At 42.1% G+C, this 27,481-nt stretch overlaps 1 protein-coding gene across 1 annotated transcript in view; it reads right to left on the minus strand.

Moving 5' to 3' along the window:
- Positions 1 to 27,481, minus strand: part of Ica1 (islet cell autoantigen 1) — a 138,831-nt gene that overhangs the window by 78,974 nt on the left and 32,376 nt on the right. The window contains exons 5-6 of the mRNA XM_038319065.1: positions 25,746 to 25,869; positions 19,777 to 19,975 (exon numbers count right to left, since the gene is read on the minus strand). Coding sequence (XP_038174993.1) covers positions 19,777 to 19,975; positions 25,746 to 25,869 — 323 coding nt within the window. The remainder of the gene's footprint in view (positions 1 to 19,776; positions 19,976 to 25,745; positions 25,870 to 27,481) is intronic.

Consider the following 27,481-nt stretch of genomic DNA (forward strand, 5'->3'; position numbering starts at 1 on the left):
AGTAAAAATAGGGGCTTGAATACTATTTAGTTCACAGGATAACTAGGAAAAATTAAAAAAAAAATGCAACATTTCTTCACCCAGAATCCAGTCCATGGTAAACACCCAGGAAATGTTAGCAGCCATTACCCCTGCATTGATCACTCTCATGCTCTGTGCTGAGCACATCCTTGGTATAGAACCACTGCTCAAAATAAACAAACAAGTCAGGCCTGGCTATACAGGTCCATAGTCCCAGACAGTCAGGAAGCTTATATGGGACAATTACAAGTTCAAGGCCAGCCTGGAAAAGTTAGTCATTGGTTGTATCTAATGGCGGTGGTGATGGGTTAATAACAAACGAGGAAATGGAAAAGTCTATTAACCTTTTTTCTATGACTGTGGGCATTAGGAAATTGGGCAAGGAAACATAGTACCCAACTTTGTGCTATGTAAGAAGAGCTCTGAGGGAAAACTAGAGGCCAAAAGTGAGTCTACTAAACACCTGCTTGGGAATCCACGAGGCTGTACTGAGGTCTGCTTCTGCTCAAAAGCAACCAGCTACACTGAAGTCAAACAGTGCAGCGGGCAAGGAAAAATGAAGCCCAGCTCCCTGTTATTTCCTTGAAGTTTGGAGAATAAAAAGAAGCAGTAAATCCAAAGGATCTCAGATGTCCTGAGGAGAAAAGAGAGGAGGCCAAGAGTGTAGTCACCTGGAAGTCCCCCTGGTCTGGTGGCCAAACTGAAACCCATGTGAGTTGTTGCCAAGGTGATTCATCAAGGAAGATGGCTGAAGTGTCTAGAACACTGCTGGTGTGGGAGAAAGAGATTTAGCTTTGCCTCAGCCATGGGCTTCAGGGAATACAATACTGGTGTGGAGTGGTCATGCTGGAGCGAGAGAAACAAGGAGCCTGCAGAGGCAGAGTGGCCTCGAGGTCACTTGTGTATTTTTAGGACAGGGTGATACCACTGTCCTTCCAGGAGGAGAACATAATAGATTTCTGGAAGAACAGAATTCCCAAAGGAATCATTTAAACAACACTAATACAAAGGCAAACTTTGAGTGGATTTAACATTTAAACTGAAACAAGAGAGGCTTCTTAGCCCGAGTGAATCAACAAGTCTAGAAAGATCTACCATGCTTATAAACAATCTGCTTTAGTTCCAGAAAATAAGACGTGTGTGACCATGTGATTTTAGTAAATTTAGAGCCATTCCTTCCTGGCCCTCCCACATTTGAACAGTGTCACACCAAGAAAGTTAAACCCTATAAGCTTCGAAACCTTCTCTGTGAAGAGGAAATTGTACCCCTGCCTTGGAACATGTTAGTACACTGTTCATACGAAATGCTTAGAAGTGTAGTTGGCTTGCAATAAGCTTTTAATGATGTGTTTGCTAATTTTGTTAACATTTCAACTATTACATTCAACAACAAAGTTTCCTTTACCCAGTTGAGTAAAAATGGTTCCAGAACAGTCAGAGATACACATAGAAACTTTGTCTCAAAAAATGGTTGAATATTTTTTAAAAATAACTAGGAACTATATTCCTAACTGTCTTCATTTATGATAGTCATATAGGCATACAAATGTCATGCTGAAAATAAATGAGACTTTCTTCTATTCCTCCTCCTCTTCTTATTTTGTTTTTAGAGACAGGGTTTCCTTTATATAGACCTGGCTGCCCTGGAACTCACACTATAGACCAGGCTGGCCTTGAAATCTCAGAGATATGCCTGTCTCTGCCTCCCAATTGCTAGGATTAAAGTTGTGTTCCACTACTGCGAAGCACAAATGAGAATTTCTGATTTTAAGTCATCTCATACTCTTTCTTAGATTAGTAAACATTTTGTTCCTAAAGTTGGTACAAAAATCACCTCAAAGCTAGGATAACATTTCCTAGAAATTATGCTGGATGCAGACAGACATATCTGCCAGACTTGGTGGTAAAACCTGCTGTGTCTCAGTGGATCTTATCCTATGAGAACCAGTCAACTTTGGCCAACAAACATCATTGATGGAGAAGAAAGCAGAGAAAAAGTGCATACCACAATCCGGCAGGCACTTCCAACATGCATGTCAGGACACTGCCCTGCCATGCTGCTCCTGGGCAATGCCCAGTGAGGACTGTGGGGCTCCTGGAGTTGTCTGCTTCTGAGGATTCTAGATGTTAACTGGCCCAAGTGTTTGCAGTTCTCTGAGCCAATGTGGCAAACACTAGTTTGAGGAGGAAATAGCTAAGAGAAGAAAGATTCATTTAACACGGTTAATACTATAAACATGTAACATTTGAGTGTGTGTGGTATACAATTCTCCAGACTCTGGGGCTAATGCAATGGTTAACACTACACAGACCACTAGTGACATAGTTCTATATATAAGATGTCAGGTCATTTAGTTGACTCCCCCTCCTACTTTGGTATAATTCATGTTTATTTAACAATAAGAAGTCAGATACTTGTCTTATTAAATGGTTGTCTTGTAAGTGGACAATTACATTTTGTTGGATCAGCCATTAGCTGCTTCATAATATTTCCCTGGGAAAAGCTTGTTCAAAGTGTGTGGAAGGAGCAAAACAAGGGAATTTCTCTTGACCTTCTTAAAAATCACATCTCTGAGTTCCACCCCAAGCCTCTTGAGTCATAATCCTTAAGTGAGACTCAGGATTCTCCATTTCCAATCTGCTTCTCAGGGGACTGTTAAACTCAGCCAGCAAGAGACGCTTTAGTGAAGGGTCACTTGAGTAGCGAGAACCCACAGACAATTGCTCTTTATGTGGCTGTTTGCTGTGGGGCCTGTGACTTCAATAGTAAAAACTTTTCATTAGAGGTTTGACCTTGGGTCCTTCATACCCAGTGAACACGAGATCTGAGGCTGAGTAGCTTGCCTTGGTGACCTCCACTTTCCCATCTAGCAGTCTCTGACCTCTTTCCGGGTTTGGGGCATCAAGTGTAAAGCTACTTTTATAGGATCCGGACACCTGACTCTAAGGAATCCATGCTCTAAAACAAGACATTTCACCTCAAATGTGCAGTCACAAGACAAGGTGGAAGAGAAACACTAAATGCTCAATATAGACAATGTAGCTAGATGTTCAGAATATTGAGCTTCTGGTAAATGCCTTCATGAGAAAAAAAATCCCAAGGACTCCTTAAGGGTGCTGGTAACATCAACTCTTCGGGTCACAACACTGAGTTCAGGGAACAGAGAACTCACTGGAAGAAGGCATGGATACTACTCTAATACAAAGCAGGGTGTCCTTCCCCTCAGGAGCACTGTCCTTCACAGCAACTAATACTGCACACACCCCTTCTTTGGATCATGAAGAAATCGGGGGAGAAGGGGTGGGAGGGATACTGGCTTTGGAGCGAAACACCTGGCCTGGAAATCTCGTGTGGCTGTGTGGCCGTGGTCAACTCAGAGCACCATGGCCCAATGAAACAGAAAAACCACATCCTTGCTGAATTTCTATGCAGCCTCGATGAAGTAATGAATATGAAACAGTATGCTAAATTCAAGAGCATTTTACAAATATTTAGCTAGAAATATTCTGTATTATGTACATATTTAAATGGATGCTCCATCTCTCTATAAGGCAGAATGCTAAGAAAAACCCTAGGCTGGGAAAAAATTCAAATATGTTAATTATCTTACATAAACCTATCATATTATTCATTGTGGAGTTTAAATATCTGCTGTGCTTTTGTGCTACTAAAAAGATGCATCTTTAGATTAAAAAATGAACAACCTATGTTTAACATTCTAACAAGTTATTCTTATTTTCTAGATTGAAGGAAGGGAAAAGGTCCATCAAATCTTTATTTTTATTTTCAAAACACTTGCCTCACAATTTTCTCAATGCTTTATTTACATGATTTCCTAGCTGAAATTGAAGAACAGGGACAAAGAGGAAGGGACAAAGGAGCAGCATATAAGGAATGTAAGATATTGATCCTAAAAGCTAATAATGCACCAAGCAGGAAGAAGAGGGAGTCTATAACCCAGGACGCCTACCCATTGCCTGGCTTCACAACTGTTAGCTGTTACCTTTTACTTTTGAAGAGAAGACTTGTTTTTAAGAAAAAAAGGAAAAAAAAAAAAAAAGAAAAAAGCTGGTTCTTTCGACAGAGAATTAAAAACAGACGGGGCCTTGGATAATAAGCACCAATAAAAACTTTAGCTGACATAGCTTCAATTTACGAATCATTGGCTTTTCCTGGCAGGACCTGGAGAAAGAGGTTCAGGATGCAGTCAGGCACAGCCTGGACGAAGAAGATATGGAAATCTTACAAATTAAAGATGCTCTCAGCGCCTTCCTCTCAAACATTTGGTTTGCGGCAGCCATGATAAAATTCTAGTGAAACCGCAGTCTTCTGCACCGTCTGAGGAAACGCTGGAGGCCAGGAGACATACCCTTATGCCTCCTCGTGGGTCTTATACTGATATGTACACATGGTCAGATGGAGTCATGACTAGAACATGCATGCAGAAAGATGCCTGTTTGGAATCCACACATATTTCAATTTTTTTGTTTAAAACTTGAGCATGAAAAGAAATTAATGAGAATCTTAAAATTTAACTTAGTACTAAATGAACACTGTGGAGCTAGAGAGAGAGGGCTGGATTGATGGCGACTGACACTGCTTCTCAAAACAAATGTTAATGACAAAATTAGGGCTCACAAGTGCACAGACATTCTGGGTTTAGGATATAAGGCCTGGAGGTTACCAGTGAGAAGGAAGAGAAAGAACTGCCAGAGTCGAGAACAGACTAGAAGCTGAGGAGATGGTCTAGCTGAGCCAGTGTGCAACCCTGAAGACTGCGGTTCAAATATCAAGAACCCACATAAAAGCTGGACGGTTGTGGTGGCCCAGACAGGGACTCCCCAGAGCAGACTAGCCACGCTGCTGAGCCAGCATCCAGAGAAAGACTCTGCTTTATGATGTAAGGTGGGGGCTGATGAAGAAAGATATCAGCATTAATCACAGGCCTCCACATGCATACACAGTTATGTGCATGCACACACACACACACGAACACACACAAGTGAACATACACCCTGTAGGAAAGACTATGGAAGCTTTGGGAGATGGCGGTTCCTGCCATGCACAGCTGTCCCTCCACCCCCAGGCCCTTTAGCTCTTTCCTGGGCAAGGCTGTCTCTGTATCTTCACTGGTACACAACACAGAACATGTTCATTCCAGGAAAAAACTGGGGCGATGTGGGGGACATCAGTTTTTTACTTTCTCACCTTCCCTCTTCCAGAATAAGTATGAGTTAGCGTACTTAGGTTCCCTAGAACACAGAAGGCTTTCAGAAGCCCGGTTCCCACCATCCTTGCCAGTTTCAGAGGGCTCCCCGCAGGCGCTGCTTTTTTGATCCTTTCTTTCCCAAGTGACTTAACCTCCTCACATGGCTCTCCCTGCCGATGGCTTTCAAAAATGACCTCATCCTCCACCTCCTTCCTCCAGCTGTCCACATGACATCACCGTGCGACTCAGGTTCACTGTCTGCCCCCACAGCCTGTCTTCTCTCTTGCCTTATTGTTATTAATAACCAAACCAAATAAACAATTTTCAATATTTGCCAACTTAAGTGAATTTCTGTTATTCTCTCCTTTACCAAATCTTATCTGTCCTTTAACCTTATTAATATCATTATTTTTCATATCAATTACTTTAATAGGCAACACATGGCAGTGAAGTTGAAAGGCATTGTGAACCCTCACCTCAGCCTTGTTCTCATATCTGTTCCTCTTCTATCATCCCTCAAAGTGACTCCAGCCGTGGAGGCATCAGGGCTATGTGCGATTCCTGCATCTACCTCTCTTGAATTTAACACGGAGAAAATTAAATGGGAAAGGACTTTAAATAAAAATACCCACCATTTAAATATCTGAGTAAAATATATTTTCTTCTGCTAGCTTCTCTTTAATTTCCCTATTTGAGAATTACCATCATTATTTCACACCTATCAATCTATAAGTATGCCACCTATTTTTTTCTGCTTGTATATGTAATATTTTTCCCAAGACTCTTGATACGGATTTCTCTCAGTGAATGAATAACTATTCATGAACTATTCTTGCTTTTAAGCATAATAGTGTTCCACCTTAAGAGCCCCAAACAAAGATTTTTAAAAAGAACAAAACATTTGGTGACTAGAGATGTCCAGTTGGGGTTCTATCTCCCTTGTTACTTGACAATTCCATTTAGCCCACCTTCATTTGCTAGGAAGCTTCAACTGTACAGGTCAATATGATACATAAGATCATACCCCTCAAAATAGCCCTTTGTTTGAGCTATCCCTCCCCATATTCCTTTCCTTCTTCTTTTCATTCCCCCTTCCCCTCAATCCTCCCATTCCAGTCCTCCTTCTCTCCCCCCTCCATACATCCAAAACTATTTTATTTCCCTTTCCTAGGGAGATCCATCCAAGTGAAACCTTCAATTCTGGGCATGGGTTACATCTAATCAAGTTGTTGGCCAAAGGGGCCTCATGGGAACCTCAAAATTACCCAAGCTATTGCCAAGACTATTGATTGCTCTCCACAAACTGATGGTAAGTCCCTATTACTGAAAACAACACCTACACAACTCAACAACCATGGAAACGTCAAGAAGGTGCCTTCCTGGAACCTTCAACCCTGTTGAATCATGTTTACAGTACTGGAAGGTACTCTGCATGCTTCCAAAGGAGAAAGGTAAACACCAACCCAGCTACGATGGTGACCTGCATGCAAGATGTGCTGGTGCAGTAGTGGCACAAAGTCTGTGGGACCAACCAACCAATATCTGATTGGATTTAAGGGATGAAATAGAGCCCATTCCTGATACTGCTCAGGTGGCCAAGAACCTGAGACTAAATAGGCCAGGGCTCTACAGGAAAATAAAAACAAAGTACTACTGTTCTGCTAAAGAAATGCATCAATAAAATGACTGCTAACAATATTCTGCTAGATTCATACATCAATGTCTCACTCAGCCATCATCAGAGAAGCATCCCCTTATGATAGATGGGAACTGATACAGATACTTACAACTAGACAGTATTCAGAGACAGAACTTGGAATACTCAGTCCTAAATGGGATGCCTCCATCAATTCCCTCCCCTCAAGTCTCAGAGAATCCTGTGGAAGATGAGGCAGAAAGATTTTAAGAGCCAGGGAGATAGAGGACACCAAAGAAAATAGGCCTTCTAAACACAGCAGGATCAATGCGCACAAGAACTCATGGATACTGTGGCAGCATGCACAGGGCCTTCACAGGTCTAGGCCCAATGGGATCTCTGCACCAAGAGGGGAATTGGACACGGGCTCACATCCCTAACCCAGCTATCTCCAATCGATAGCCTCTCACAAATGAATTATTTGTTTTCTTCACAACACCAACCTGGGTATACAAACCACTATTGAAGCCATACCTCATGGTGACCAGTGTATGGCCAACACAAAACAAACTCAATGACATTTTTGGAGGTTCTTTGTCTCATAATGCTTTGTCGGGACTTTTTCTCTCCCCCTTACAAGTCTTTTGTGTATATATTGTGGTTTCTGGTTTTGTGTTTTTATGGAATTTCTCTGTGTGTCTCTTGGGCTTTTATTTGGTTCTTTTTCTTCTGTTTCTTTGTTTTGTCCTATTCTGGTTTGTTTCTACTGTATCTATTATTATTATTATTATTATTATTATTATTATTATTATTTAGATACTTGCTTTTGTTCTAGTGAGAGAGAGAAAGAATAGGTATGGATTTAGGTAGGTGGAGAGGTGGGGGTATTTGGGAGAAGTTGAGGGAGGTTGAGGAGGGAAGACCATACACTATATTAGAATATTATATTTATATTATATTTTCAATAAAAAACAAAGCAGAAAAAAACCCTTATTTTTAAATGTTTGTGTAACTCATCTCTCTTGAGAAATATGCTTTATTTCAACAAGGAGCCAGTGTTTAAATGACAATGGCTGTCTCGCAATCACAGCTGGGTGAGGATTTGAAACGATGGATAGAGACATAGAGTGGTGGTTTGAACAGACAAAACCATTCAGTTGTGAAGTGTTCCCCATTCCTAAGGTCATATTTCACAGGGTGGTCACAACATAGCTCAATTAATGAACATGGTGCTTTTATTTCAAATTTATAATGAAGGGCTCTGAGGGCTTGCTTCTTTCAGGGTTGCTCCAGACCATACAGCACTGGCCCATTTGGACTTGTGGACTCCTATCAGAGACCTTCATTCATTTTGTTTTTATGGTCAGGTCTGGGCTAACTGCTGAAGGTGAAGCAGAATTTTACAATTGTGATAATTTTATAATACTGGGAACTTCTGAAAACTTTATGCTCAAAGGTATGACCAGGATATAAATGGGCAGTCTGGCTTCCTACCCTCCCATATTCCTGTTAGCTGCGTATTAGAACCAAGCAATCATTCAGCATCTTTTAAAAAGAAACCCCAGTATATGGGAAAAATACCAGTTTTCTACTCAGTTGTTCTTTAGGTGGATTAAATCAAGTGTCCTGATAGACTTAGGACTTCAGACACATAGGATTCCAAAAGTTACTGGCAGACAAAGAAAACCGCAAAACCATCATAACTCCATTTCAGGGTTGGTGCTTCTGGCATAAATCTCACTGGGAAGGCTTTACTGAGAGTTAGCAAATAATAATTCAATCATTTAAAAGAAGTACCATTTAAATCTGTTCTTCATTCCTCTATGACAATCTAACAGAGAAAATAATGTTTTTTTTTAAAGCAGCAATAATGCTATAGATCCTTCTGGAATAGTGACTCTCTGTAGTCACTTGTAAATCCAGCTGGACTCGAGAGTGACACCCTGCATACATTGAACCATTATTTCTAATGTCTCCGGAAGTTCTGTGAATAATGGGATCCGAGAAAACGCTGTTTGACTTGAACAAAAGCAGCTTGCCGTTCTGTAAAGCTATTGGTATTGAGGGCATAGTAGATTTACTGTTCCTATTTGAGGTTAAATAAAACCCACATTCTATTTCACGTATCAAAATAAATCATCATTAAAAAAACAAACGTAAATAATAGGTGATAGATCCCTAAAACATAACAGTTTTAAAATAAAAATGCTAGGTGAACATATCTGGATACAACTGTCTTCGTTTGTACTGAATTCCAGAAGATGGTACAAACTGCAAGTAATTCATCATGGAAAATGAAAGGATTAGCCGACATCTGAGCTGGTAACTAAGAAGAGGGTGATGTGGTGGGGTGCATAGCAATGACTGACTTGGAGACAAAGTCGGCAAGCCAAAGACAGTAAGGAGAAAATCATACCACGGGAACACAGAGATTTTCCAGCGATCTATAATCTAAGATGACACCTCCTTCAGGAGGTTCCAAAAGAGAGGCAGGCCAAAGGAACAGACTGTGGTTGGGGGTAGTTGTCATGAGCACCAGGCAGCCCTGATCCTGCAGCCAAGAGCACAATGTGATGGAAACGCAGGCATAATGAATTCCTCCAAAACCTTCCAGCTGCTGAGGGGCCGAGAGATGATCTTTCTATGAAATGGGCCCAGTAACTGACAGCATTTCTACCTAGAATCTGATGGTTCTAACTGGGTACGGTCTGTAGGTTTACATATGGTCACCTAAGAAAGTCTCAGCTTGCAGATGTTACCTAGGAAGAAAAGCCACATGGTTTGGCGAAAGGAAAACTATCCTCACAGACAAGCACATGCTTCGTTCGCTTGTGTTCAGAGTTCACCTTGAAACTTGGGAGTTAAGCAAGCTTTTACCCCAGACAATTAGATGAACATTCTATGTGTAGAGTCAATACTTCTCCCTAAAGAAGCTGGCGTTTGCTCCTACCTTAAAAAATGAATTTAAATATTTACTATATTAGCTCTTTCAGTTTTATATAATACACTTATTATCCAGCCCATACCAAAATGTTTTTAGAGAACCTAGATAACAGAAGTTTTATTTTTGTGAGTTGCTATGTGTAGATAATTTCCAGATTGTTCCAATCAAACGACTCCTTGGTTGAATATTAATGTTTCATTTTTACCCAATAGTAGGGATAATCTTCCTTCAGTAAAGCAAATATCAGACATATGTTGTATTTGTTTATTAGACAATTGGGGTTCCAAGATGTGCTGTCTTCTGCTTCTGTCTTCAAGGAAACAAATCAATGCATTTACCAATTCGCTCATTTGATAAATACTCATTGGACATGACAGGCCTTGCAGAGTACAATGGGAACGCTGCAAAGTCAACAAAGGCTCCTTAGGGTATGGTGACTTTAAAGGGTGCGTTAGAATTCTATAGGCACAATAGAAGAATGAGGGGGACTCTCGGGGGTGGGGGGGGAGAGAGGGCTGTATCAGGAAGGCTGTTGAAGAATATGGAGAAGCCTTCTAGCAAGGCTTCGTCTTTCATGCATACCTGTCATGTGCAGGTAGCAGGAGTGTTCTCTCAGAGGAAAGCTGGTGGAAAAGGGGTGGTTAGTCCGTGCATGCTGTGAGTCTGCACTTGCGGATGTCTGAGTGAGAGGCAGAAGACGTTTTCACCCAGTACCACGACACAGTCAGCCTCATGCTGTGGAGTCAGGACTATCATTTCTGTGGAGGGTGGGAGTCCATTACAGACCTCCATGCTGAGGAAGACTCTGCTCCAGCAAGGGCAGTGAAGACGAGGAGGGAACCAAGTCAACAAGTACTTTCAACGTAGAATAATTAGAGACTGGAGACCTGCATGTGGCAAGTGACTAATTGCTGCCAGCCGCGGAAAATGACCCTCCAGCCTGGGAACCAGAACAGGATACGACAGAAATGTACTTAAATGGCCTTGTTATTTTGGGGATGTGTGTAAATATGTTTACTCGATTCGTCCAAAAATATCCTAAAACTTTTAAAGATGTAAACACACCATGAGCATTTGTTTGCTTAAATTTAAATTCTTCTTGCCAAGGAATCTAACTAAAAGCAGACATAATAAGAAGCTGTGAAGGTGTATTGGGGGAAAGGCACAGACAATGCTGTTTAATTCTTTAGCTAATCCACGGATAAATGCAGAGTTATACTCAACTGCCACTTTTCCCCCAAAGACTTCATCCACTTGAAAGTAGACTGCAAGGTGGAGTAAACGTTCCCGAGGACACAAAGATGGGTTGCTGTTCACACTGCAGCAAAGGACAATTAAGAACAACCAGCAGCTTGAGGCAGTGAGGGGACAGGCAGGAAGAAAACTTTGGGGTTGACACTTCAAGAATCCCTTGTACCTTATGTTGGAAGAAGGCATAGGGGTGCCATGAAACTCTTATCTGACAAATTCATCAGACAGTATGTAATACAAAGTAGCATTCTTCTAGTGCATGCTGAGGGGACAAGCCAAGGCTGTGGGCCCTTCCAGTCAGACCCCTCCTTACTCAGGAGGTTTATTTAGCATGTTTCTCTGGATGTCAACATTTTTTCTTGGAGAGGCAGTAATAAACACAGTGGATATCAAAACGGCCACTGTGCACGGAGCGCAAGCACTGCACTGTGCTTGCTAAGTGCTTCTTTGAAATCATCCTCTGGAATCCTGACATCCTGTGTGGGAGCCACAGGCTGGGGGGGGGGGGGGGGGGGATGACTTAGCGTGGCTAGTGAGCTCAGTACTTTGTTCAGCATTCTGTCCTTAGGGAATGGGCTTTCGAGTTTGCGGCTAAGGAGCCATGGTACCCCTGGATTTCAATTTGTTATTGTGTTCTGTAAATAAAGAGACTAAACATTGTTTGGGACCACAGTCAGGTTCTTAACCCCCCAAGCCTGGATGTTTCTATGTCTATAAAAAGGGGTAACATCTGGATTACTTCCAAAGAGGAGGGAACCCTCATGGAACTAGAGGCACCATGATTCTGTGTACCTGGAAGACTGCAGTCGGTGTCCTGAGGTGAGTCAGATAGCCTTAACTAGGTTCCTTCCTCCGTGTGCCTGTCTCCTCATCTGCAAAATGTTGATAATAACTGTATCCTCTTGATTTGTTTATTAGCAGGATTAAGTAAGTTTATATGAGCAAATAGCTTGAAATAGTGCCAGACACAAAGATTGCATTGTATGTTTGCTAAATAAAAAGCCGGGCCCAGTGTATTGTCTCTATCATAGGATAACAAAGACAGACATTTTTCAGCCAAAGGAGTAAGTAATATGATGACCGTCATTTCCCAGTTTACATTTCCACACAATCTACAGCTTCTGTGCAGACCTATCCAGCAAGGCATGCGTTCTGTTTTCTTCCCGCCACATTGTCTGCAGCACCATCCTTGTCTCCCTCCCACGAAATCATGCTGATTAGCAGGCAATTTCATGAAGACTGGGTGAAACCAAAGAATGGGGCTTGGAGCTGCACTTCCACGCCCATCATCTGGGGTAAACTTCCCTTCCTGGAACGCTTTAGAAGACATACACGCTGCTGCTCTGTCTGCGCCCGGAGAAAAATCTCTTAGCACTTTCCACGACTGAGACACAGCTTCTAAGCATCGTCCTAGAGGAGGTAAGCATCTAGCAAACGTGGGCATCTTCACGGGAAACTTTAATTGCATGCTTTTGTGTTTTCCTTCTTTTGCTCTTGAGTGAGGGCCAAGTATGAGCTGCTTTGGGTTCCCATACAGTTTCAGCTTTCTCTGCAGGTCTCAACGTCCTTAAGGGCCCAGACACTGAAATGGACCTGTGGCGTCGATTTTGGTGATATGTAGAGTATAAAAAAATTAACCACACAGCATCAGAAAGGCAAACATGTTTCCTCTCATTTTTAGATCCCATATTTTCTATAGATACAATTGTGAATGTATAGGATAAGACACAAAAGTAGAAGTGAAATCACACATGGTTACAAAGGGGACCAGTGGGAGGGGCTTTGGGAGTATATGCTCAAAGTACCTTATATATTAAAATGCCCTTATAAAGCAAAGTACCATATGCAATGAATATATGACAGCTAAAATACTCAGAAATAACAAGAAAACAATGGAGTAGGGCCAGAACTAAGGGAGCTGTGTGCTACTTAGCAGCATCTCCCAGGTCCCAGCACTTCTCAGGCTCTACTGATTCTTTCCAACACAGATCAGCCATTTATAGAATTAGGAACTCCAGGGGTAAAGGCTGCACTGTTATAAAACATCATATGTAAGAACCAGATACACCTCTGCATTTGTATGAACTATTGTTTTAAGGATATTTGAATATTGCACAAGAGAAAACAGAGAGCAAGCCAACTTCCTAATGCAAAACTTCTTACCATGAACAGCACAGGAGGCCCTCCAAGAAAACTGAAACCAGCACTACCATGTGAGCCAACAACCCCTGGGTATCTGCCCAAAAGAATAATGCTCAAAGAGACCTGGCTAAGACGCTAAAATGTATGTGTTTTGATCCCAATTAAGAAGTTAACATAATCAAGTTCTTAATCTCGGCCTGCGCCCACTATGGCTGTAACACCTCTGTCAGCAGTTGTGAGGGGCAGGACTCATTGCTGGCTTTGCAGGCCTCCCGCCTGTGTTGTGGTTACTCCACTCTGCCATGGCATTGGAAATCAGCTGAAGACAGTGAGGACCACACAAAGCAAAGGTATGTGTCAACAACAGCCGCTCCCAGTGTTACCTCAACCATAGGTGGCTGGGCTGTGGTCACAGGCTGCTGACCCTTGCAGAAGAAACACTATCTGTACGTGATGAGTTTTCTCAGCTTATAAACACCAAAGACTCTGATGGCCAAGAATTAGGAGAGAGATCTTGTGATTTATTTTTCCAGCATCTAAGATTAAAAGCCTCAGCAACAGAGGTGATTGGACGCAACAGGATGAGACTGTCCTTGAGGTGCAAGGCAATTACTACAAAGTGAGTAGCTGTTCCTCCCTGTGGCTACAGTCTTCACAGATGAGCTTCCAGAGCCTTAGGACTTAGGAAAACAGTGTTACAGAAGGAGGAAGCCTGGTGATTGCATTGAATACATGCAAAATCAGACTTAGACCCAAGTGTCTGCACACGGTGCAAGCAGTGCTGGGAACAGGAGCTTGACTCAGACAGAGGCTCCACCCTCCATCCCCCCCCCCCCCCCAACAATGTTTAGTCAGGAGAAGCAGCTGTGGTGCTACTACCATCTCTGCCAGAGTTATCTCTTCAGGTGTTAGTCTAAACAGTCTTAGTGCAGCCCTCAAGCAGGTTTTTTGTATTTACCAAGTTCTGTCGGAGAAAAATCAATAATGACACGCAAAGGCCCCAAGGCCTCATCTCATGAAAGTCAGAATTGCAAGCAAGGCTATAATTATTAGTTCCCTTCCAAGTTGTGCCATGTGAAAATGGCAGGCTTTTCCTATGGCATTTTGGCAGCAAGATGCAAAATGCTTGGGTACCACAAATAACAAGTGCTTCAATTAAACATTCAAAGCAAAACAAACACAGGCACACACCGAGAACCAACCACGAAACAGCAACAACTACGACACAGATGTATTTAAAAGAGTATTAACTTTATAAAAGGAATTCTCACCTCACCTCATAAAAGGGCTCAACCCATATACAGAATTCTAGAATGAGCAAAACCAGAAGAGACAATGGAGCCAGTTTCCTTCCTCCTTTTATACCAGAACTAAGAAAAGCCCAGGAGGGTTAAATTCTGCTTAGATACTTAACATTGTCCTACGGTACAGATCAAACAAAATATTACCTATTCGCTCAACCCAGATTGTTGATGCCAGACCTAGTCAGGCATTGAATTGAAGTAGGAACCAGTTTAATCCAGAGAGCAGTAATGCAAGGTGTAAACTGAAGGTCTCTATCACAGGGCAGGGAGGGGTGGCAATCCTGTAATACTAAGAGGCTTCAACTCCCCTGCGAGCTGCTCTCAATTGCTGAAAGAGCCTGACCTCTGACAAGAACCAATGATTTCAGCAGTAATTAATAAAGCTGTCAAATTAATTAACACAAGTCTTTGTTCACAGGAGAAAAAAGAACCATCTATTATCAATATCGTTCTTTATTAGTCGTTGATCAAACTCTTCGACTCAAACCTTCACCACTAGGACACAAGGTCATCACTGACCGATGACTCTCCCTAGTTAAATTGCCAATGTTTGTTAATAAGCCGTACTGTGCTGTGTTGTTTGATGATATGATTAGGATCAACAACCAAATGGTATTTCTGACAGAGGCAGACAGGCCTGTGAATCCCAGCGTATATCCCTAGAGGTTCTAGAATGCCTTTTAGACATCCTTTTGAATTACTGTGATCAAACACTGGACAAATGCTGCAGGATTTTATTAAACTAGTTAGTAAATGGCTCTGCTTATAACCCTGGTTGCCATGCCCTTGTCTTTAAAGGCAGAGTCCCACAAATACCAGGGCTACATTTCCATACTATCTCTTTAGAGACTTCAGAGCTAGTTTCTTACACCCAACACAGCTTTTATTCCATTTAGAATAATTACCCTCCATCCCATTTCTGACTTTCAAGAAAAACAAGACACTTAATTGACCACAGGAGCTCTCAAGGGCACAGGCTTCAGAGGTTCTGCTGGGGCTTACAACTTCAGCTGATGTAATCTACTCTGAGAAGCTGACTTCTATTTTTAAATTATACCCTTTTATTCTGCCTTCAAAGGGCACATATATCACACATTAACTTTGCTCATAAAATACCTCGTGGTACCAGGGTGAATCATGCCGTCAGGAGGAGCCTCCAACTGCACACAGACAACCAGACCCGCCCATGAAATCCACCCATCAGACCTACACTTCAGCCTGCAGTGGGGCTCCAGGGGCCTCACTCTCCAGGTATCTCCTTCCTCCCAGTCATTTTGACAAGGAGCAGATGACTAGCAGTGTTCTTCCAGAAGGCTAGGATCGAGATTTCCTCTCTTTAGCTCCCCACGCAAACACTTAATAAAGACTCCTAATGCTGATGTGGAGAGCTGTCCGCAGCCTCTCTGCTGCAAAGGGTGCCAGATCATTTGCTTTGCTTAATTTTAAATTTTCATTCATCATGTCTGTCTTCCTCACCATGACCACGCTATTTGAAAAGTTTTCTGACATTTGGGAAATGCTGGGAAAAGAGAGAAAGTCTTGGCTGGAGGTGAAAATTCACTTCCAATTTGACATTCATTTATGTTTATTCTACTTATTTCTAAAAATAATAAACAGCTTTGTAATTAGAGCGACTCTCTACTGAGTCTGCCAGAGGTCAGAACAGTGTGTTTCTCTCCGGCCTCCATCCCGCTGAGACCCGGTCATACCATGTTCCATCTGGTCTGTACTCTTGGACTCCCTGTTCTATCGTGAAACCTGACTGAGCTGGTGGCAACACAAATTTTGCTAGACCTATCCCCTTCTCGACACTCTTCCAGTTCCTCCTCATAGATGTCCCTTCTTTTCTAGTCCTGCTCCCCTCTGCTGCCCCATTGTGTAGGTACCTCTGTCTCTACAAATAACCTCACGTGGGCCCTGGATCCAGATGCTATATTGCTTCTACCTTGGACCTTTGTCCAAGTTGACCCCTCAGTTAGAAACTCTGCTCCTTTGTCTCCCACTCCCTCCATCTAGATCCCTTCTATTTGTCTTGGCTTTTTAATGTTTCTGTGAGAATATACTCTGACAAAAACAACCTAATGGGAAAGGGTTTGTTTTAGCTTATTGTTCATGGTACAGTCTATCACGGCAACAAGTCAAGGCAGAAGGAGCTTGAAGTAGTTGGTCATTATCACCGTCACAGTCAGAAAAGAACAATGGATTCATATATGCACTCAACTTTCTCTCTTTCATTTACTCCAGGACTCAACCCATGAAATGGTACTGTCTACAATTAAGACGGCTCCTCCTACATCAATTAATGTAATTAAGGCCAGAGACCCAGCTTCCAGGTGATTCTAGATGTCAAGCTGATAACATGGACCATCAAACTATTCACTCTTCTGTTTCCTGTGGGGTGCTGCTTATCTGGGATCCCCAGTCTAGATTTGTAGTTGTGTTCCACCTCAGACAACCACTCAGTAAACTGCTTTGAATTTACTTCTTTTATGTTCAACTGACTGCATGAGACAGGACTTACTGCTATGCTGTATTCCTCTGTGCTAACTGCCATGTAGCTGGGCTTCAATATCATTTGTTGAATGAGCCATCATAAATGAATGAATGCATTCTAAAAAATTCCAAGTAGGGGGCCATAACTGTGAATAGGTGAATTCAGCCAAACTTCAAGTCCAGGCTTTACTGGCTGAAATGTGGGGAGGAGATGACACTGAGAGACAGGACCCTTGAGGTCACACCTCAAGCACAGCTGGGTCACTGTCCCAAAAGTCTTTGTAGCACACTCAGTAGCACACTCCTGAGAGATAAACAGACACTCTGTTTAAGGTGGACTCCCACTGGGACCAGGACTCTTAAGCTTACATTGAGTGAATTATAAATACATAGCGCAGAACAGAAAACTTTACACACTAGAGAGTTAGCAGCAAGCCACACCTCGGTGCTCCTACTTCTCACCTGAACCATCAATCATATTTATCAATTTCCAAAGCACCGGCGGTCACCTGCACGAGAGGGAATGCTGAGTGATTTGAAAAGAGCTGACTCTGGCACCTTGGACTCTGCTTAGAATCCTGCCACTTGACATACAAGTGCTAACCAGGGCTGCAAGATGACCCAGGGGTTAGGCTCTAGAGAGAACCAAGTGTTCCCCTGTCCTCGTGGAGGGTCCAGTCTAATTAAATACACTTTTGAAGACAGTCTTTCTCAAAAAATACTCCTTTTCCCAATCCAAGTCCACCACATCCAGCTATCAAATTGAATCCAGCACACACAGGATTAGGGAGGCAGGCACAGCTTCAGCAACAACTGCAAGGCAAAGGATTAAAAAAAAAAAACCCCAAAAAAACCCAAACCCATATTTTCCAGAATCAAGAGATTGATGGCATTAGACGATGGGAAATGTTTCAATGTTCAAACCAAATGACGAAGTTCTTGGTTTTTGTTTCACCATCCCACAGCTAGCAACCACCCTTACCAAACAATCCAAATAAACACAAATCCACACAAACGTCTCCTGCCTTCCCGAGGAACTGTTTACTTGCATTATCTGTCATGCTGGAGGTACCGCAGAACTGTTCCCTGAGTGGACGGGTCACAGGCAAGGTGTCGCTATGAAAGCGCCTTTGCCGCTTTCAGATATATTGACTTTCTTTTCTTTGTCTCTGAGTGGGCAAACTGTATATATTTTCAAGGGTTCAGGCTTCTATTTCCTTGTCTGCACCTTAGGTGAGTTACCTACCATGGTTACCCTTCTCATCCTCGAAAGAAAAAGTGTGTGTCGCTAACAGCAAGCATTAAGGTGACACTAAGTCAAACAGTGTCGGCAGTGTGTCCTGGAGGCAGCTTTGTTTTTCTCTTACTCTTTCTTTTTTCTACCCATTCCACCCCATTCTCCTCAATCCCCAAACAAAATACGAATGACAAAAGAAAGGACTGGTCTAATTTCAAAGTCAGCAACCTTGCAGAACAGTCTGGGCTCACCGGCATCTCATTGCCAAACCGTAAACATTTAATTTATTCACTACCATAAGCCTGATTTTCCTCTTTCAGAAAATGAATGAGTTCTACAACTACAACACTGATGAAGACTTTCAGTCCACCTGTGCCTGGGCACTGGCCTGCTTTATTGAGAAGGCAGATGCTGACATACAAAAGACCAGAGAGAAATGATGCTGGCTCCCATGACAGGGAGGGAGTCTGGATTGCAAACCGAGAGAAAGTTGAACTTTGAAAGGAATTTGTCAGTCTAAGATCTAGGGCAAGAAGTGGGAACCACTGCATGAGCACTTGAGGCTCTTCCCAACTCTTCATTCCCACACTTCTTAACACCTAGCATGGTAACCAGCCAGGGTTCCAGACTCATAGTTCCAAAGTGATGTCCCTAAAAAGGAATCTAAGCCTATTAAGCAATATTTCTCATTACCAATGGATCAGTTAAAATAACTAAGGGGTTGACACAATAATATGTCAAGTGTAACATTTGGCAGATTTTTTTCTTTTACACTCTAAAACACACCCAGTCGCCCAGACAAAGAACTACCAACATTGTATACAACAAAAATCATGCCACATGCTCATTAAATACTAGTGTTCGACTGCCACCCAGTGGTAGAATGCGTTCCTGTGTGACAAAAGGCTCCAAATGGCTACATACTAACACAATGTGGGTTTTAGAAAAAGGAACTAAAGATTATGCCTCGGTTGCTCATCAGTTATTCCAGGGGAATTTAAGAGAATATTCGTCTCTTCAGCTCTTATTTTCCTCGGAGAAATTTCTGAAGAGGTTAATAGCAGGGAAGGCTAAGGGCATTCTTGCAAATCATACAACTAGACCCCAGTGTCTCTGGAGAGATCACAAAAGGATTGTTTTTATTTTTACAAACTTCAACATGAATTAGCAATTAAAAAGACTTGCCAAATGGTCTGTTCTCACCTTCTAGATCTGTGTGAGCTATCCTGGATTTTTAGTTATGCATGGGGAGGCATTTACAAGTGACAACCTTATAAAAAGTGCACATTATATGAAAATCTGACTTCAATTAAAACCAGCTACTAAATCCTTGCAATTTCCAGCTGTCTCTTCTCTTCTCCTTAGAGAATTATATATCACATTAATTGGTATTCTGTCACATTAAAAAAAAATGCCAGCAATGATTAATTGCATCCTTGGTGTGTTTGAGTTATGTCTTCCTCACCAGAGGGATTCAAATCGCACTTGGTTGCCTTCTAGCAGGTGCCCCTTTTGACAACCTTCAGAGAACATCCTACCTTCCTGAACTTCTCCATTTGCTTGTAGAGGTCTGGGTCAAGTTCCTGAGACACATCCTTCATCCACAACAAGGCCCCTCTATATTCAATCCGGCACTGCTCCATGCGGTTCACGGTCAGCCAGGTATCAGAGATGGCCCGATGTCTAAAAGTCTCCACTTCCTGGTGGAATCGACACAAAGGGTTCCGCAGAGCCAACCTGCACAGGAGGGCCAACTACCATTACGAAATGCAGACCAGCAGCAGTTCCAACCCAACGTGTTCTGCATTCCTCACAGACCCAGGAACCTAGGACACTGTCTAGAACACAGTCGCTTCATCAAGACATGGCAGACATTAATTAAAGTGTGTGTGAACGTGAGAACCATCTAGACATAGCTCACATTCTGATCCTTTAGTTCCTAGTGAGCTGGACTGCCGCCCAGCACTGTTTGTGTTGCTGGGTGATCCTTTCGTTCTTAGTGAGCTGGACCGCTGGCCAGCACTGTTTGTGTTGCTGGGTGGCCCTAGGCCTGTACAGTCTTTGAGGTTGAAACCAATCCTAGATTAATGATGGGGAGTAAAGGCCTGGCCATCCCTATTTCCATTCCTGGTTCCTCCCTATCTCTTCTGTTTCTGAAGTTTGGGCCCTATAATGAGAGATGGGGCAGACATGACTATGGTGTCCTTGACTTGGTCATTTTGATTGGTCCTCACAGGCCAGATCACCTGCAGTCCGCTCTAATAGAAACAGAGCTGACCCACGGACCAAAGCATTTTTAAGTGATTTGGGAAAGAAGAGCACAGTTACTAAGGTCAGTTGTGTATCAGTGCTATCAGATAGGCTATAATACAAAACTAGGTATGGTAGTAGGACACAGGTTTAATCCCAGCAGAAAACAGGAGGATCAGAAGTTCAAGATTAGTCTCAGCAGACCTGGGCTACCTGAGATCCTGGCTAAAAAGAAAGAGAGACAGAAAGAAAGAGGAAGAGATAGAGAAAAGAAATGAAGGGAAGGAGTGGGGAGGGAGGAAAAGTGGGATGGAGCGAGGGCCAGAGCTTCAGCTCAGTGGTACACACTTGCTCAGCATTAGCAAAGGCCTGGGTTCAATCTCAAGCATTGCAGTAAATAAACAAATATCACACCAGAAATGAATGTACACTGTACAGTGTAAAATTATTATAAGAGTAAGCCATAAAAACTGTTACTTATTAATTAAAAAAGAAAGGCATATCCTAATTTAAAGTAAAATAATTGGGGTACAAAATGCTTCCTCTTCCATATTCAAAGCCAAATAATCAATGTCAGATAAACCAAACCTTGAAAACATATTCTTTCTTTTGTCAAAGGCTTATTTTTCTTTTTAATTATCCGTGTGTGTGTCTGTATAGGCGCCCTCGGAGGCTAGAGATGTCATTCCCCTCAAGCTGGAGTTGTAGGTGACTGTGGACCACCTGGGTGGTGCTGAGACTCAAACGAGGAGCAACACACACTCTTAGCCACTGAGACGCCTCTCCAGCCATGCAAAACATTCTTTATGAAGTTTCAGGGCATAGGTGCAAAAACTTAAACATAGGATGAACATTTAAGGTTCCATTTGCATCCCAAGTTACTCAGCCAAAGGGAATGATGGTGTTGGTGTTCTGAAAACAGCTCCTGGCATCCATCAGAGTCTACAATGTCTCATGTATGTAGCACTCTGAAATGATAAATCTGGAATATACCTTAAGAAAAAAAATCTCTTTTGCTATTTCCTCCATGTTTCCTTTTGTCTGTAGTGTATTATTTAAGTGTTGAACAAATCTGTGATAGCAGCTGGCTCATGCTATCCTACCTTGATAACTGGAGAGATGGCTCAGAGGTTGAGAACAATGGATACTCTTCCAGAGGTCCCGAGTTCAATTCCCAGCAACCACATAGTGGCTTACAACCATCTATAATGAAATCTGATGCCCTCTTCTGGTGTGCAGGCATGTATGTAAGCAGAATACTGTATATCCAATTAATAAATAAATCTAAAAAAACAGAAGTCTTCTCAAAAGTTATGCCACTGTGCCATGAGGTAAGCTTGTGTTTTATACTGGTTTAAATTTACTACTTGCCTTTCATCCAACAGAATGTGCAGCAGAAGCAAATGCCTAACAAGTCACTGGTGTGCAGGTTTATAACACGGAGGACTTCTATCTGAAGACATAAACAGTCCTCAGATGGCTGTCTGAGGACGCGGCTCACTTTCTTACTCCTTTTCTCTTCCTTTAGATTTCGTGTATTTCCCCACATTTGCTGAAAATGAGTATTTTGAATAAAGTACTCTCGATTCCTTGGAATGTTGAAGATTATACAGATATCTTTAAAGTTAGAATGACATGATGTTAGAAACTGAAAAGGCATACTAAACACCCTCCTCAACACTCATCCCTGCCAGGATGCCATAAACCAGTGGTTCTCAACCTATCAATATCAGATATCCTGCATATCAGATATTTATATTACGATTCATAACAGTAGCAAAATTACAGTTATGAAGTAGCAGTGAAAATAATTTTATGGTTTGGGGGTCACCAGAACATGAGGAACTGTAGTAAAGTTTGAGAACCACTGCCAAAAGCTGATCCATTTAAATCAGAATGGTGAAAATCCATTCACTGGAGTATAAGAACACGAATCTAGACCAAGAAAAAATACCATTCTTACTAACTGAAAATATCATCCTTCATGGTGGGTAAAGGGCCACTCCTCCATTGCTGGTGGGAGTACAAATTGGTACAATCACTTTGGAAATCGGTATGGCGATTTCTCAGAAAATTAGGAAACAACCTTCCTCAAGACCCCAAAGGATGCTCAATTATACCACAAGGATGTGTGCTCAACTATGTTTATAGCAGCTTTGTTTGTCATAGCCAGAACCTGGAAATAACCTAAATGCTCTTGAGTGAAAAATGGATAAAAAAGATGTGGTACACACACACAATGGAGTACTCCACAGCAGGAAAAAAAGGCATCTAGAAATTTGTGGGCAAATGGGTGGAGCTAGAAAACATCATATTGAGTGAGATAACCCAGACTCAGAAAGACAAATATCATATGTACTCACTCATAAGTGGCTTTTAGACATAAAGCAAAAAAAGCCTACAATTCACAATCCCAGAGAATCTAGACACCAAAGAGGACTCTGAAAGAGACATACATGGATCCAATCTACATAGGAAGTAGAAAAAAACAAGATGTCCTGAGTAAATTGGGAGCATGGGGATCATGGGAGAGAGTAGAAGGGGAGGGGAGAGAAAGGGAGGGAGTAGAGAAAAAATATAGCTCAATAAAAACAATAAAAAATCATTAAATAATTTGAAAAATGCAAGACTGGCCAACCTTTTCATTTATGAAAATCTACCCAGTGGAAACAATTAGTAAAATAACTAAAGGGCTACTTTAAAATATTTATCCTTTAGTAGTTAATGGTAAAAAATTAAGAGAGAGCCTGGATAAGAGTGGTTAACAGTAAGTACTGTTCTTGCAGAAGACCTGAGTTCTGTTTCTAGTGCCCAGGGTGGGCAGCTTAGAACTGCCTGTAACTCCAGCTCCCAGGTATCAGACTTCTGTGGGCACCTACACACAATGTGGATGCACACACATACACACACACACACACACACACACACACACACATACACACACACTAACAAAACCAATATCCTTAAAAAGAATGAAACAGCGGGCTCATGTGTATCAGAACATGCCCAGAAATCCTGTGGAGTTGCTTTTTGTTTGTTTTAATTTTGCATTTTTACTTTTGTTCTTAAAGATGCAAACATTGAAATATAAAAATATTATCATTATTAAATAAAATATCAATTTACTAAATTATCAGCATACACTATAACATACAAAAACTATCTGTTATGGTGCTGTTTATGCTAAAAAACTTATTCTGTGGGCTGAAAAGTTGGTTTATCCATTAAGATTATGTAGAGCTCTTGCAGAGGACCCAAGTTTAATTTTCAGGACCCATGTCAGATGGCTTACAACTGCCTGTAACTCTAGCTACAGGGGACCTGAACCCTGTGCTGGCTTCTACAATCATCTGCACTCATGTGCACACACAATTAAAATAAATCTTCAGAAACATTCTTGCACACTCTAAATCGTGTTCACTCAACTAAGAATTCAAGCGCAGAAGAATTTCATAGAGTTGATCTGCTTCCTTTACATTTAGGAGAACTAGGTGGGATATCATGTGACCCGTGAGCAGCTGGGAAAGTGAAGCCACTGTGTAAGAGGCCACCTTCCAAACTGCAGAGCTGGTTCACCTCATTAAATTAGTGTAGACTGCAGTTTGCTAGTAGTCTATGGTAGATACTTTCAAGTATCATTTACATTGTTTCATTGATTGCTTTCACTGGTGTGTGTGTGTGTGTGTGTGTGTGTGTGTGTGTAAGAGAGAGAGAAAGAGAGAGAGAGAGAGAGAGAGAGAGAGAGAGAGAGAGAGAGAGAGAGAGAGAGAGAGAGAGAGAGAGTGTTAAGATACATTAACTTAAGATGCTGTATTTGTACGTTGTGGGATCATTTTGGTTCATAATCATCCAGACTGCAACCAAATAGCATAGGGTAGAAAAATTAACAATGTGATTAATAACAGGAACTCTCAAGGTGGTCTGGATTTGGATACTTCTTTTCATGAATAGGCATTAATTTTTGTACATGGACTATTTTTCTCCTCTGAAATCCAGTGGTACTTCATGCTTAACATAAGCGCATTTACTCTGTTTTTCCAGGAATCGATTATGCTTGTAAGACTGGTCAAGGCCATATACACAAAAGAATTACATAGTAAGGGGTTATAATTTACCAGTTTCAGAATTTTTCTCTTTTTGATTTGTCTGTCTTAAGTATTAAATGTGCAATCTAAGATTTATAAGAAAATACTGTTAAAATATTAAACTGTGGTAGAGAACTGGTGGAAATGGATACATTCATTTCTGACCAATGCCTACAAGCCGGGGTCCAAATGTCATTAGCAAGAACCACAATGTCCAATAGTGGGGTCACTGAAAAGCCTATAGATACTGCTGGTACCTTTTCTAGCTCCATCTTTTTTTGGGTTTCCATAGGAATGCTCATGGGACTTGTCAATCAATGACCTGCTCTTGGACCACAGGGAGGGAAAGCAGTTAGGGTAAACAGGGGCGGAGGGGGGGAAGGTGGGACAACTTGAGTAAGTGAATTTCTGAAGCTTAAATAATCTTGGAAGTCACATGCCAAACTTTCTTTAGGTATAACTCTGCACGATATTAATGGCGACATTTTCTGAGACTTGTTAGTGAGTAGTGTGTCTCTGGCACAAAGAGCAGTTTGTGTGGCACAAAGCTCAGGGTTGTTTAACATCATCCATAAACATTGGTCATGGGTGTATTTTGAAATCCAACCGTTCTGTCACAATTTCCTCTGTACTGGAGACTGTCAAACTTTCATGTACATCAGGATCAATTGCAGATCTGGTTGTGATGTAGAGTTGGAGATGGTAGGCAGTGGGGACTCGATTCTGCTTCGAACAGTCACCCAGGTGCTGCTGCTGACCATGGACCTGAGGAGTGTGGTCCAGGGCATCCTGATAACCACCCCTTTGCCAGTAATTAGCCCACAGAGGCAGAGAGGGAACCTTCCAAGTCAGTCTCATTAGGATCTTGCTTTAATCAAATGCTGAGAAGGGACCAGACTGATTATTATGAACAACTTGAAGGTCAAACACTCACAATGATTGGCATATATATTGCCTCCCAGGGAGCAGAAGACAAAACATTAACTAGCAAGGAGGAAAACCGATCTTACACGCTATCTAATTAAAAGGAAGTGGAAGCCAGTTAAGTATAGAATGTTACTCCTCAGACTTAGGCTAAAGTGTTTTAGACGGCATGATTTCCCCTTATGAAGAAGTGGGTCCCAGATTCTCTTTGGATCCCCTAAAGCACAGCCCCAAAGAAGGTCACACACCTTTGCTGCGAGGAAAAGCAGAGGGCCTTGCCTGTGGCTTGCATCATTTTTCCTGCTCTGGTTTTATCTTGGAAGCCTTGGGATCGGAGAAATTTTCCCAGTTCGTTCTCTTCTTGAGACAAGACTGATGGAGAAAACAGGGAAAGTCGCTGAGAATGACTAGCATTTTTACGACAAAGAAAGTGAGAGAGACAAATCCCGAGGCCCTCTCTCTCTCCAGAGGCAAAGATTATAGGAAATTAAATCCAAGTGGCAGGCTGCAAGGTGAGTCTCTCCACCTCCCCCACCCGGCCATTTAACTTCCATGCTGGTCTTCCTTTTACAATAGGAGATCAAATTCACTTGAATACATCTGTCAGTGAGTTTGGTGCCCTGTAATCAGAACCAGAAAATGACCTCTGTACTGAAAAGCGAGCCCATAATGTGCTGCTTCAAGTCGAAATGAAGGAGTTGGGTTTGTCACAGCTGACAGTGAGGACCTTTGGTGGCTGCCTCCCATTATCCTCTCCTGCTGACTTTTTGATCTCTGCAGTCCCAGTTACATTCCATCCTTTGTAAAACAACTCAAATCCCTCAACCATGATGAAGCAAGGTAGAGTTGGAAGTGGGGACTGAAGGTGGGTAGGCCATCGGGTTGACCATTTGGTAAATTTTAGAAATACAGAGCTGGAACCAAAACTGAATTGGTTATGCTTAAACTTGGCTTTATTTTTAGAGATGAGTCCAGATGGGGGCAATTTAGTAGAAAAGTGATTTGGCACATGCTGTCTACAGATTGATTGGTAGAAGATATAAAAAGTCAGGGAACTGTATGATTCTTTTGATACTGCTCTTTACCTTCAGTAGTACAAGGTACATTCTCAGGAGGTCACAAAGCAGCCACAAAAATGATCAGCACCATTATTTATAATAGTAACACTCTCCCTATTCTAGAGAGTGATTTAAAAAAAAGAGCATCCACAAAGCAGTCACAAAGAGACGCAAACATTCTCTATCATCTACTCCATAAACACAGGGCTGGAGAATTGAACACACGACCTTGTGCTTGCAATAAAAGCACCCTACCATTGAGCAGCATCGCTTGTAATGACATAGCTGAATTGGTATGGTATATGGGCACCAGTTATGGACTGAAGTCAGAGAAGAAGGGTGGGTGTCCTGCCCTGCCACCCTGCGTTTACTCCCTTGAGACAGCTCTCTTACCAAACATGGAGTTAGGCTAGAAGTTAGTGAGCCCAGAAATCCTCCTGACTCCACCTCCCTACTTACCCCAGCTCTGGGGTAACCGGAGCACATGGGGGTATACCTAGCTTTCTGAGTGCTGAGATCCAAACTGAGGTCCTCTTGTTAATTTGTTTTCTTGCTTTGCTTGCGAAGCAATTGTTTTACCCAAATGAACCATCTTTTCAACCCCAATCTTGGCATTTTGAGACAGAATCTTGTTATCTAACTCAAGATGGCCTCGACTTCCCAATCTTTATAGATCCTTCTGCCTCTTGCCACCCGAATGCTGAGATTACAGGTGCACACATATATCCCATCTGTCTCTGTAACCACATCTGAAATGTCACTAGAATTCTTGTCCATTTTCAGGAGTCATCCAGACTGGGGCAAGAAGACCATGACTGAGAGATAGGAAAGGTGCCTAAGAGGGACTTCCTACGAGGCAAGTCTCCCAAAGCAGAGAACAGTGTCCACTCCATCCAAGCCGCCAGTGGCCAGCGACATGAGTGCCC

The sequence above is a fragment of the Arvicola amphibius genome, chromosome 2 (genome assembly GCF_903992535.2).
Source record: "Arvicola amphibius chromosome 2, mArvAmp1.2, whole genome shotgun sequence".
Lineage (NCBI taxonomy): Eukaryota > Metazoa > Chordata > Mammalia > Rodentia > Cricetidae > Arvicola > Arvicola amphibius.